This window comes from Halichoerus grypus, chromosome 7 (genome assembly GCF_964656455.1).
Source record: "Halichoerus grypus chromosome 7, mHalGry1.hap1.1, whole genome shotgun sequence".
NCBI lineage: Eukaryota > Metazoa > Chordata > Mammalia > Carnivora > Phocidae > Halichoerus > Halichoerus grypus.
Window position 1 is genome coordinate 74,335,577 of NC_135718.1, and position 13,259 is coordinate 74,348,835.

The window sequence follows — 13,259 nt, forward strand, 5'->3', positions numbered from 1 at the left end:
TGATGGAAACTAGATCCTCAGGCAGCAGCTTTTTTTTTTTTTTTTTTTTTTTAATGCAAACGTATATAGTCCTGTGGGATGGCAAGCATAAACCCTGCTGGTCCTAGAGCAAGACAATCTGGAGGTGTACCCTGGGCAGCAGTTGTAAAAATCAGGGCTCCAGATGAGTGTGCATTCTTCTTTCTGAGAACTACCAGTGAACTGTGGTAAGGCAGGGGCTGGAGGGCACAATGAAGGTATCCCTTGGCCTGTGTTCCCTGAGAATAGCTTCTTGGCTCCTAGATGTGTGCCAAACCTGAGGACTGCCCCCAAGGCAAAAGCTCCAGGACTAGCAAGGTGTCCTCTTTCACGGAAAGGGGAGGGATGTGTTTCTGTCTGCTCCCTGTGCAGTGCCCTGGGGGTGGTGGCCTGCCAAGGGCTCTTTCTCTGGTCCTTACAGTCCAGTGGGACCCAGAAACCCAAGCCACCCTACTCCCCAAAGCCAAGTGATCCAGGGGTATCCCCTGGCAGCATTCACACAAACCAGGGTACCCGACATAGAAATGAGGCACATAGAAGATCTCCCCTCAGAGAGATGCTGGCGCTCTGGAATGTGGCAGAAGGAGAATGTGAAGAAAATGCATGGTCTCAGGAAGGATTTACAGTCAGCCTTTAGTTTATTAATGAGAAGCCTGCCCCTCAGGCTACAGCTCTGTTGATAAGCTAATAGACCTCTTTCACAGAAAGATTGAGCTCCTGGGTCTATTGCAACTTGCTGTGCCCTGGGGGTGATAGCTTTTAAGAACTCTTACCTCATTGGTTATAATCCAGTGGGCCTCTGAGTTTAAGCCTCCCTGGCCACCAGAGCCAGGCAATGTAGAGGTTCTCTGTCAGCCACAAAAATCAGGGCACCAGAGAAGAGTATAAGCCCTTTTCTGTAAGATACCAATTTGCTGGAGCGAGGGAGGAGGGGAGCACAAAGATTGTGTTCAGCGGCCTTCCTTCCCTGAGCACAGCTCCATAGGCCCCTGTAAGTGTATCACCCCAGAAGCCTGCCTCCAGGCCGAAGCACTTACACAAACACACAGACCTCTTCTCAGAAACACCGGGATGTGTTTCTCGCTGCTGTCTGTGCAGTGTCCTGGGAGGGGTGGTCTGCCAAGAACTCCTCTATGGTTGTTAGAAGCTCATGGGACCCAGGATCGCGAGTCCACCAGATGTGTGTAGAAGCCCCCCTGTGGAGATACTGGCAGCAGAGAGAGAGTGCAAAGATAGCACTCAGTGGCTGGAGTGAGGCAGAGGGGAAGTGTAAACATGGTACACACCAGAGAAATTAAAAAAAGAAGAAAAATTTGAAAGATGGCACCCACCGGCTTTAGTCAAGCCCTGGGAGAACATAGATGAGAGAGCCCACAAACGAGAATAGAGATGATGCCAGCTAGTGTTAGTGAGGCAGAGGAGAAATGGGAAGATGGCAGCCTCCCTCCCTGGGGAGATCCCGGCAGGCCCTTGCCCCTCAGACCCATGCTTCGGAATTAGGAAATGAGTCTCTTTCACATGAAGTGTGGGTACTTTACAAGGGGCTCCTTCTGCGCTGGGCCCTGGAGTGGGTGAGTCTACACTCAAGAGCACTTTATGAGCGTTTCTTTCCTTAGTTCACAGCCCCATAGGTCTTGTGGGCGGGAGCCCCATTGGTCTTAAAAGCCAGATGTTTGGAGGGCTCATTTCTCAGGTACTGGTATTAATAGTTGGGGTGCCCAATGTAGGGTACAATCCCTTTGCTCCTCATGGAGAAACTCTGGGTTTTGAGTTTTCTTCCAGTTGTGCGGTATCATACCTCAAGTAGGGTTTATGGTGAGACTGCTCAGCCTTTCCTGCCTGCTACCATATGCTTTCTGTCTCATTTGCTGACAAGTAGGGGTTGGTCTGCCAATTTTTAGGGTTTTTTTCAAAGGAAATTGTTCCATACATAGCTATAGATTTGGTGTATCCATGGGGGGAGGTGAGTTCAGGATCCTCCTGTGTCACCATCTTGAACTGGAACCCCAAACTTTATTCTCACTTGTTTGTGTAACAGAGAACATTCTATATGAGAATTCAAGGGATAAAGTAGCTTGGCTTATTATGGCTTGTTCATTTTTTTTGAAGATATTTAAAAATCTATTTATTTGAGATAGAGAACAGGAGCAGGGAGGGAGAAGCAGACCCCCCTACTAAGCAGGGAGCCTGACTCAGGAGATCCCATGGACCCTGGGATCATGACCTGAGCCAAAGGCAGACGCTCAACTGACTGAGCCACCCAGGCGCCCCATGGCTTGTTCATTTTTTAATTCCTTGTTACTCCTAGTTTATATGGCATTTTTATATAAATTAATCATTTCTGAAATGTATATGTTAATAAAAATTTTGTTATAATTTTAGATATACAGAAAAGTTGAAAAAAGGTAGAGAAAGTCTCCATGTAAGATTCACCCAGCCAGCTCTCCCTAATATTGACATTTTATGTAACTATGACACATTTATCAAAAGCAAGAAATAGAAATAGAATCTTCTAATCTAAATTACAGACTTTATACTGACTTTACCAGTTTTTCCACGAATGTCCTTTTTCTCTTCTGGGAACCAGTCCAAGCCACCACATTGAATTTAATGAGATATATTTTGAGGAAGCTTGTGTTAACATTATATTTACTGACTGTTATTAATACTGTGAATAAAAGCTCATCATTAGCCTTCATGCTTATTTTGGACTGCCTTTTAGATTACCGTATTGCATACTGCTTTTTGATTCAAATTTTTGCTAGCTGTAGAGAATTATTTAAGAGGGAGATCCAAAACCAGTGAAATCAAGGTAATCATCTATAGGATTCCATTCCAGTTTTAATAAGGGGGGGAAGAATAAGAATTGTTTGAATGAGAAGGCATTATATTGTCTAAGTTCCTAAAGTAAGACCACAAAATAATTGGTGAGAAAAGAGAAAATTTTAGTTGTTATTGCCAGAAGTTCAATCTGAAAGTAAGACCAACCCACCCTGCAGCAGTTAATGAGGGTTTTATATGATGAAGGCCCCAAGGAGATGCAAGAAATAAGAATGTTCCACAGTAGGTAAGGCGCATGCTCGATTCAGATGAGTTATCATCTCCCAGAAGTGATAGAAGGTCCTAGAAAATAATGTAAATTCTGTATGTTTCCGCTTTAGAAGGATAAATGGGTACGTTGGCCTTAGGTCTGCAACTCTGTCACCTCAGGTTACAAAAACAACTCTTGGTCACCTGGAGTTTGCAGAAGACCTTAGTCCTTTGTCATATAATATTTTAGCTTTTGATTAAAATATTAAATACCACATGAAGAAGATTTTTCCTGACTGGAAAAAAATCAAGGTTATTTTCTTTGAAATGGCATTTAATTTAATTTTATTTTTAAATATTTGTTTATTGAAGTAGTCTCTGCACCCAAGGTGGGGCTCGAACTCACGATCCCTAGATCAAGAGTCACATGCTCCTCCAAATGAGCCAGCCAGGTGCCCCTGAAAAGGCCTTTTAGTGTTCAGGTAGTGGCCCCTGCACTTTGCACCCTTGCAGCTCTTTGCACCGTGAAGCACTGTGCGCATGCTCGACTTGAGCCCCGGTGGAATCCTGAAGATCCATTGCTTCAAAACCAGAGAGTTGTAGGAGCCAGACAGGACTGAAGTACGATCGAGTCATGGTAGCCTGGTCCCTTGAATGGCCCAAATGTATGAAGCTGCAAGTTAAAATAACCTGACTCCTCCTCACCACCTTCTCTCACACTTATTCTGTGGGCCATTTCTTGACCACTCTTTAAATGGACCTTGTGCGCTGGCCACTCTCAGATCCATAAAATCCTTCAGTCATTTTGTCCCAGGAAGCGTCCCACTCAGTCATAGTGCAGTGGTACACTTCGCTCTTTCTTATCTGAAATCTCCCCTTGCCCTTGGGCTAGAAATGCCTCTCATGTGAGGGTGGAGGGCCAGGCATATGATCCGCGCTTCTCTTCTGTCTCCCCATAGGATTCTTTTCTTCCTCCTTCTTCCCCTCCTTCCCCTCAGCCTCTGGGGTCCTCAGGGTTGGATTGGACCTGTGCTGAGAGGAAGAAGCGTGGGCGAGGGGGTAGTGATGGTGGAGAAGGTCTTCCTTCCTCCAGGGCACACGTAATTCAGGACTGCACAGCAGAGCTGGGTCTGGTGGCCTATTGTATTCTTTCTCTGATGAGTGGACTTGGCCCGCTGACTGCTTTCAGCGCCTGGACATGCCTCTTTTCCCACCCAGACGCTGTTCATCCCGTGACCTCTGTTCATTCGCCTTGGAATCACCACCTTTTCAGACAGTGTTGTTGGGCAAGATTCCGTAGTCTTGTAGGAGCCCGTATGAGAAGCACATATCTTTTTTTTGTCACTCTGTGCCTTTCACACTTTCTAATACCCAGCTTCAGGAAACAGGTGCCAAGCACTCCGGAGGGCTCTCTCGAAGGCTCCTTGCTCACTTGGTGTAAAGGATGCCCTATCTCTCCTTTTCCATCACAACAGGAGTGGAAGGTGGAGATGCCCCGCACGTGGGGAGCTCTCCAAAGTCTCTCAGTTTTCACTTTCATACCCTTTATATCCTTAGGGTGGAAAGATCTATTGAGTCTCCCCCTTTGCACACACGTAGTCTAGCACCTTGCTTTTGAAACACGGAGGTACCTGGCACTTACTGTCTTTTACCATCAGCTTTAGGAGAAAAGAGAAGCTGAGAACAGGACAAAGTTCCAATTCAACATCTTGTCAGTATCTCTTCCGGTCACTTATTCCTAGAGTAAACGTGTTTTAATGTTCTCTCAAATTTATACTCATTGCGAGTCATTTGTCGAAAGGAATGAATGAATTGGAAGTTAAGAACTGTGTTGTGTATATATATATATATATATATATATATATATATTTTTTTTTTTTTTTTTTTTTTTTTTTTAATAGAATCCCTGTCATTTATTTCCCTGGTCGATGTAGGTGTGTTTGCAAAACTTAGTGATTGTAGAATTTTTCCTTGGGAAATAAAAATAGAAACTGCCTCCATTCAAGCATTCTGCCTTCTCTGGTATCACATAAAGATCACTTCTGAAGTGTGAGCTAAGAGAGCAAAGTTAGGTTCCAACTGCCCTGGATTCTGGGTTTGCGAATTTAATGACCGGGTAATCATCTTTTAAAATCTCAATGGTTGTAAACTTGGTAAAACAGCTGTACACTTAAGAAACCGCTGAAGAGGACTTTTTCCTCAATATGAATGCTTTGTCCAGGTTACTATTTAGCAATAAGAGGTAATTGCCTCTTATCTTAAGCTTAATCTCAGATCCTACACCAGAGAGTAAGGACTGATTGATTTGACTTAACAACCAAAACAACTGGCTCCTACCCTCTTCCTCTAAATAAAAGAAACTAAAAACCAGACAAACATGAAGTAATTCACCGTTCTTTTTTTGTCAGTGTTTTATTAAGCATACAGAAAGAGAACATGAAAATCCTTGAGAAACTGTTTTTAGAATTTGTTATATGTAAACACTAAGTTAATTTTGAACCTGCTTATTAGTGGAAAGTTTATTTTGGCCATTAAGTTATCAAGAATGATTGCTGTCTATCTATTTCTGCTTCAGGGTCCTTGTACTGGGAATCAGCAGAGCTTGGCCCACAGCAGGCTGTGGGATGCAGTTGTGGGCTTTCTTCATGTATTTGCCCACATGCAGATGAAGCTGTCTCAGGTAAATCCTCCATCCTAAATGACAAGTACTATAATCATTGGCAAATTCAACATGCTTACCTTTGTTTGAATATGATCTTTCTTAGATCACTTCTTCATACATCTTTTACTCTCTACATATTTCTTAAAGATTTTATTTATTTATTTTAGAGAGAGAGAGAGAACTGGGTGGGGGAGGAGCAGAGGGAGAAGGAGAGAGAGAGATTCGCAAGCAGACTCCGTGCTGAGTACAGACCCTGAGATCACGACCTCAGCGGAAATCAAGTCGCATGCTTAACCAGCTGAGCCACCCAGGCGCCCCTTTTACTCTATTTAAAAAAAAAACAAAACTTTTAATAAAAGAATTTTATGCAAGCTAAGAATAGTTGGGAGCCATTATTCAAATTTGAGAACAAAAGGTATTAAGGAATTGAATATAATGGAGAAATAACACATTGTAGTCCTCAAACATTGTACATTTTACCATCCTTCGTAGACCCACTTCTTGGTGATTATTCACTGGAGTTTTCATCCTCCCTGCAGGTAATTGAAAAAGGATTTGTAATCTGCAAATCCCTTGCTAAAGAAAGACAGTTTTCTTACTGAGTCATAAATGAGCTGCTGTTCTCAATAGATGACATTCACTCATCAACAGGACATTTAACTTTGCGAAAGTCAAAGAGAAAAAATATGTAAGGATAAGCACGTAAAGAACAGATTTGCAGAAAAGAATAAATAAGTCTCTTTGATGCGGTGAACTTTGATGATGGGTCCCGAGATCTGACATACCTGTCAGGGCGTGGGTGTTTGCCAGGTGTCAGGGAGAGGAAAGAGTGCTGGATTTAAGGCCAACCATTGCCCGTCCTGCCCGGTGTTTTCATTCACGTGGCCCGACAGTATGCATGCAGCAGCTTCCTTTCCTCTGGTGAAGTGAGGACACTTGCACTGCCCCCTGCAATATGCAGGAGCATATTGTCAGAGATAAACAAAGCCAGGCATTGGTTAAAGTGGTGAGGACAGGTTTTCATCAGTAATTAACTATCATAGTAGCGCAAAGAGTCCAGCATGAACGGAGCTCCACTTTGATTTGTACAGAGTGAGTGGGTGTTTTAAAGGGAGAACGAGGAACCAGGCAGGGGAGGGCAATAGAGACAGGAAGGGAGAGATACAATTACACCAGCTGTGCCCACAGGCTGACAGTTCTTGAAGTTCAGCTCCTACCCTCACACAGAGACTGGGAGAGGAGACTGGTCCCCAGGTGTCAGCAGGCACAAACAGGACAATTTTTTTTCTTTTTTTAGCAGCCTTGAGTTTTCCCAGGCAGTCCCTCTAAGGTGGGCTAGGATCATCCTAGGGATGCAACCTTAAGCTGGTAGAAACTATATTAGTATTTCGTTCAAGTCTTTATAGCCCAAGATTGAACCCTAGTTGAAAGAGGACTCAGAAGAGCCTGGCTTGAGTTTTGTCAGCATCTAGTTATTGGTGACTTCCACCAAATAAGGAAATAACATGATTCTTTCATCTAATCACTAGTGACATTTTAGTAGGTAAAAGAAACCAACATGAACCAAATTGATACACTTACGAGAGAGTTCTCATTCTGGTGTGGTTCCATTGTTTTATTAACATCTGGTGCTACCTAGCAGTTTTTCAGTTTGTAGACCTAGTCAAGGGAACATTATTTAGAAAGAAAGTCTCATCTTTCCAGCCATAGAGAAATTTAGCCTTATATGTAGCAAAATCTAAATGAGTAAAATGATACCTTGTGTAATTTTTTTAAAAGAAACAAAGCATAGTTTCAAATAAAAAGAAAATTTGGCGATTCATAATGTCCTATTGTGGATGTAAGTACATTCTGTGTTTCTAGAAGCGGAATCTAAGCAGTGATGTTTGGACACAATGTATCTCTGTAAAAGAATTTTTTTTTATGATGAAAATTCAAAAGCAAACACAAACAAAAAAACCAAAAAAAGTTAACCAGGGAAATACCAGGGAGTTTAATAAAACGTAAATAACATATTATACATTGTTCATATAGGTGGTACTTGGGTACATTTTTGTTAGATTTATATAAAATAAATTTATGTCATATCACTGTTATGCCTATTTTTCCTGAATAAGTTAATTTTTACAAAACATATAGCATTTTTGTGTAATAAGTTAGGAAGAAGGAAAAACAAGTTCAGTCTTCAAGTAAAAGAAAGATGTCAGGAACAATGAGAGACTCAGGACTCTGAGAAACAAACTGAGGGTTCTAGAGGGGAGGGGGGTGGGGGGGTTAGCCTGGTGATGGGTATTAAGGAGAGCACGTTCTGCATGGAGCACTGGGTGTTATACGCAAACAATCATGGAACACTACATCAAAAACTAATGATGTAATGTATGGTGACTAACATAACATAATAACATAAAATTAAAAAAAAAAAAGAAGTCAGATGTGTGGAGGCACCTGAGTCTTGTGTGGTGCTGGAGAATCTGAGGCTGCTTTCATCCTTCTGTTAGACTTGTTCATTGTCCTCACACATACTTTAAGAAAATGAGATAGAATCAGTAGTAAATACTAACTCTGAAGTATATCTCTTTGCAATAGGCTACATACTTACACTTGGCCTTTCTTTTATTCTATAATCCTGGAAAGTATTTACGGTTGGTAAAGCACTACTCTTTGTGAGAATAAGTATGCTGTTCCTGCTACATAATCATCTCATATTCTCTCAAATGCAATATATATGCTATATATTATATATATTATGTATTATGTGTTCTATGTTAATATAACATATGTTAATATTTTCAGGATTCCAGTCAAATTGAGCTATTAAAAGAATTAATGGATCTTCAGAAGGACATGGTGGTCATGTTGCTGTCCATGTTAGAAGGTAGTTTTCATTTATATTTTCAAGTGCCCGTTATTCTTTTATTTCAAGGATCAATATGTGCTTACTTATGAAGTCAGCATGCCACAAAGAATAAAATATCAACACTGAGATGTGGCAGATACCTTGGATTTATCACTGGCTTTATTACTGTTTTCTCAAAGTTATCTTTTTTAAAAAGAGGTACCTTGCCTATCTCAGTTTACATAGCGGTGGGATGAAACCAGTAGTAATGTATAGCGACACTTTTCATCTCACAGTGATAGCCTAAAGAATACACTCTCCAGACACATAGTACATAAAGATTCTATTTGCTTGTTAGTCTGTTTGTGATCAGTGGGGACGACGGGCATTTGGATAAACTCCCAACTGCGTAAACCACGGCCTTGAGCTGGCTGCACTGTGACTCCCAAGGGTTATTCACATCCTTCAGGAGAAAGAGAACAGGGGGCACCACTCCCCAGGACAGCTGCTGGTGGCAATCTCATGCGTGCTCCCGCCACGGGCCTCCCTCCTCTCTCATTCTCTCTCTTTTCTCTTTCCAACTTGTCTTTTTCTGCTACTGCATTCCTCTTCTGTGTCAGGCAGGAATAAGCGTGGTGGTCAAGAGCTTGGGTTCGAATCCCCGCTTTCCCACTTCCTAAGAGTGCGACCCTTGCCCTAGTTCCTTCTTCATTTCCTCCTCCGTAAAATGGAGGTAATGACAGAGGGAATGTGAGAAGTCCGTGAAATCACGTGAATACGACCAAAGCTACTAAAAAATGTTTGCTATTGTTACCTAGCCTTTTTTCTTGATTCCCTCCTAATTTTTCTCTGGTTCTCAGTTGGCCGTGCTTTGCATAACTGCACTTCGATTAATGAAGGCAAGAGGCATGCCTTGTACTAGGACTTCAAAGATGCCACGTTGGCAGAAACCCTTAGGTGGCAGCCACTGTGTACCCTCTGAGCGCAGGACCCTTTACCATGACGTCAAATCAAATTTTCGTCGAGATAATAGTAACAAGCAGAATAAAAGCAGGAGAAGCAGTGACTGCACCCGTGACAATGTAAATTCACCCGCTATCATGTATCAGCTCCTCATTTAATCCTCATGCCAGGGTTATGAGTTTGATAGTATCATTACCGCTGTTTTGCAAATGAGGAAACTGAGGCACGGAAAGCTGAGGTTGCTCAGCTAGTAGATGGTGGAACCTGGATTCAAACCCAACAGTGTGGCTCCTGAGCCCGTGCTCATAACCACGGTGTTTACTGTGGCACAAGTGGACTCCAGCAGACCTCACCACTTGTCTTTGTTCTGTTTCTGTCTTTATGTTACATTGCACATTCTGTTCAAGGAATAAAAGCGTTCTATGACTCTATAATTTAGGGTACTATCTAATTTTCTCAAGCTTATCAGTGATCTTCCATTTTTGGACAATAAATATTCTGGACCATGAAGAAATGTAGGGAGAGGGCTTTACATTGTAAACCAGAAAGAGCATATAATTTGCTTTCAGAGGATCTGTTTAAAGTCCTGGCACTCACCCTCACTAATCCTGTCACAACGGGCACATTGATTTACCCCACTGATTTGCTCAACTTCACTTTCCTCAATAGTAAAATCAGAATTAATAAAAAGTACGGCCTTACAGAGCTATGAACATTAAATCGGGCATTGTCTACGAGTAGTGATTTTTCAACCCTAAAAAGCTGTCCAAATGCTCATTTTTATTATTAATATGAAACTGGACTTCAGTTTCTAGCTTTAGGATATAAATATTTCCCCCATTTTCTCTATCTGAGAACATGTTGCTTCCTTGATCAATTTGAGGAAAAAAAACAACAACAGCTTTTGTTCAAATACTGTTGCACCCGTTAGTCTAACCACTTTGCAAAATACGGTTTTGCATGTGTTTATGTAATCACTCCTTTAAGCTAGAGTTTACAGATCACTCTCCATCTTTTTCTGAGACTTTGTGCAGTGGAAGATAAACAAGGAGGTATCCTTGATTCAGATGTCATGTAAGAGTTATATTGTCATTTAGGCACTGGTTTTATCAAAAATGTTTCCTTTGAACGCATGCAATTCTTTACCACCAGGTAATGTTGTTAATGGAACCATTGGCAAACAGATGGTCGACATGCTCGTGGAATCTTCCAACAACGTGGAGATGATTCTCAAGTTTTTTGACATGTTCTTAAAACTAAAGGATTTGACTTCTTCTGACACATTTAAGGAATATGATCCCGACGGCAAGGGAGTCATTTCCAAGAGGGACTTCCATAAAGCGATGGAGAGCCATAAGCACTACACGCAGTCAGAAACCGAGTTTCTTCTGTCCTGTGCAGAGACTGATGAAAACGAGACCCTCGACTATGAAGAGTTTGTCAAACGGTTCCACGAGCCCGCGAAGGACATCGGCTTCAACGTTGCCGTTCTCCTGACCAACCTGTCCGAACACATGCCCAACGACACTCGACTGCAGACGTTCCTGGAGTTGGCAGAGAGCGTGCTGAATTACTTCCAGCCCTTTCTGGGCCGCATCGAGATCATGGGAAGTGCCAAACGCATCGAGCGGGTTTATTTTGAAATCAGTGAGTCCAGCCGCACCCAGTGGGAGAAACCCCAGGTCAAGGAGTCCAAACGGCAGTTCATCTTTGACGTGGTCAACGAAGGGGGAGAAAAGGAGAAGATGGAGCTATTCGTCAACTTCTGCGAGGACACCATATTTGAAATGCAACTGGCGGCGCAGATCTCTGAGTCGGATCTGAATGAGAGGTCGGCGAATAAGGACGAAAGTGAGAAGGAGAAGCCCGAAGAGCAGGGGCCCAGAATGGGTTTCTTTTCCATTCTGACGGTCAAGTTGGCTCTGTTGGCTCTCAGGTACAATATCTTGACCCTCATGCGAATGCTCAGCCTGAAGAGCCTGAAGAAACAGATGAAGAAGGTGAAGAAGATGACTGTGAAGGATATGGTCACAGCCGCCTTTTCATCCTATTGGAGTATGTTCGCGAGCCTCCTGCACTTCGTGGCCAGCGTTTCCAGAGGCTTTTTCCGCATCATTTGCAGCCTGCTGCTGGGGGGCAGCCTGGTAGAAGGAGCGAAGAAGATCAGAGTGGCAGAGCTCTTAGCCAACATGCCGGACCCCACTCAGGATGAGGTGAGGGGGGACGGCGAAGAAGGGGACAGGAAACCCATGGAAGCCACCCTGCCCTCGGAAGATCTGACAGACCTGAAGGAACTGACAGAGGAAAGCGACCTTCTTTCAGACATATTTGGCTTGGATCTGAAGAGAGAAGGAGGACAGTACAAACTCATTCCCCATAATCCAAACGCCGGCCTCAGTGACCTCATGAGCAACCCGGTCCCCATCCCCGACGTGCAAGAAAAATTCCAGGTAATGGACTCTAAGTCACCGTAGCCCTCTGGACTTCAGGTGGGTGTGAAAAATGAACTTTACCCCCATTCTCGGACGGGTGCCAGAGTGGTGTTAAATCCGTGACTTGAGTTTCCAAAGGGAAATGGTAGGCAATGCCGGCCTTGTTAAGATTCTTTACAAATTACTGAAGTATCTTAAACTGTTAAGGTATAAGCTCAAGTCCCCACCCTAACGACAACAGTCAGCTGAGCAATCATCCTAGCCACACATATTTTATGAGTCTTTACCATGTGCCGAATGCCACTGGGTATCATAACGCATTCAGGGAAACAGAAGATGTGACCACTGCTTTCAAATTGCCTTAAAGAGTTTGTTAGAAAGATCTAACTAACACGAAAAAACTGGGAAATCAGTAAGTGCTCAGTAAGTATAGACACTAGACAGTAGAGGTCACAAACATTGAGAAAGTGGAGACGTCACTATGGTTTGGAGTAGTTCGGTGAAACCTAAAGGAGTGAGTAACGTTTGAGGACGTGGATGAGGTCAAGAAGGTCCTGAAGTACGAAAAGAAAGTGAGAAGGAGCCTAGCAGGTCTGTACTTACTGCTGGCGTGGGAGGGACGAGCAGAGTGAAGGGCCAGTGTGGCAAGAGGGTATCATCTGTAGGTTATGGTTTGCCTCGTGGTCACAGGGTTCCCTCAACTCACTCAAAGGTGATGTGTAATCCCTGCTTTCCTTTCTTCTCCCCCTTGGCTCATTCAAGGAACAGAAGGCAAAAGAGGAAGAAAAGGAGGAAAAAGAAGAAAACAAATCTGAACCCGAAAAGGCCGAGTATGTGTCGTTTCTGTATACTTCCCTTTGTTTCACTAAGTCTGCGTTACTTGCTCTCCCTCCCTCCTGAGCACATGATGGACAGTCTGGTGCTACAGGACGAAATCCGCCATCCTAGAGGAGAGGCTCTGGCAGGCCCTCGGGCTGCCATGCCATCCCTTCCTCCTTGTTCCATGAGGGTTCTGTTTGTGTACGACTCCCGTGATTCCGTGTCATGCTGTCCACAAGGGCACTGACTGCTTCAGTTCTGGGCCTAAAACCATGCAGACACTCTTGTCGTCGTCAGCCAGGGAGGAGACAAACGTTCTGAACGCCATTGTGTAGAATTCTTGCACTGACGTCCCATGCATAAAAATGGCCTGGCGAATTTGTTAAAAACAAAGATCCATCCCCGGGCCCCACCGCAGAGATCCCTGATTCAGCAGGCCTGGTGCGGGACCCAGAAATCTTCGGTTTCCCCCTACATTCCCAGTGCTACAGAGCAATAA

At 43.4% G+C, this 13,259-nt stretch overlaps 1 protein-coding gene across 3 annotated transcripts in view; it reads left to right on the top strand.

Moving 5' to 3' along the window:
• Positions 1-13,259, top strand: part of RYR2 (ryanodine receptor 2) — a 731,966-nt gene that overhangs the window by 677,638 nt on the left and 41,069 nt on the right. For all 3 annotated transcript variants that reach the window (XM_078077755.1, XM_078077754.1, XM_078077753.1), the window contains 4 exons: positions 5,624-5,728; positions 8,504-8,585; positions 10,662-11,959; positions 12,704-12,771. In XM_078077755.1, coding sequence (XP_077933881.1) covers positions 5,624-5,728; positions 8,504-8,585; positions 10,662-11,959; positions 12,704-12,771 — 1,553 coding nt within the window. The remainder of the gene's footprint in view (positions 1-5,623; positions 5,729-8,503; positions 8,586-10,661; positions 11,960-12,703; positions 12,772-13,259) is intronic.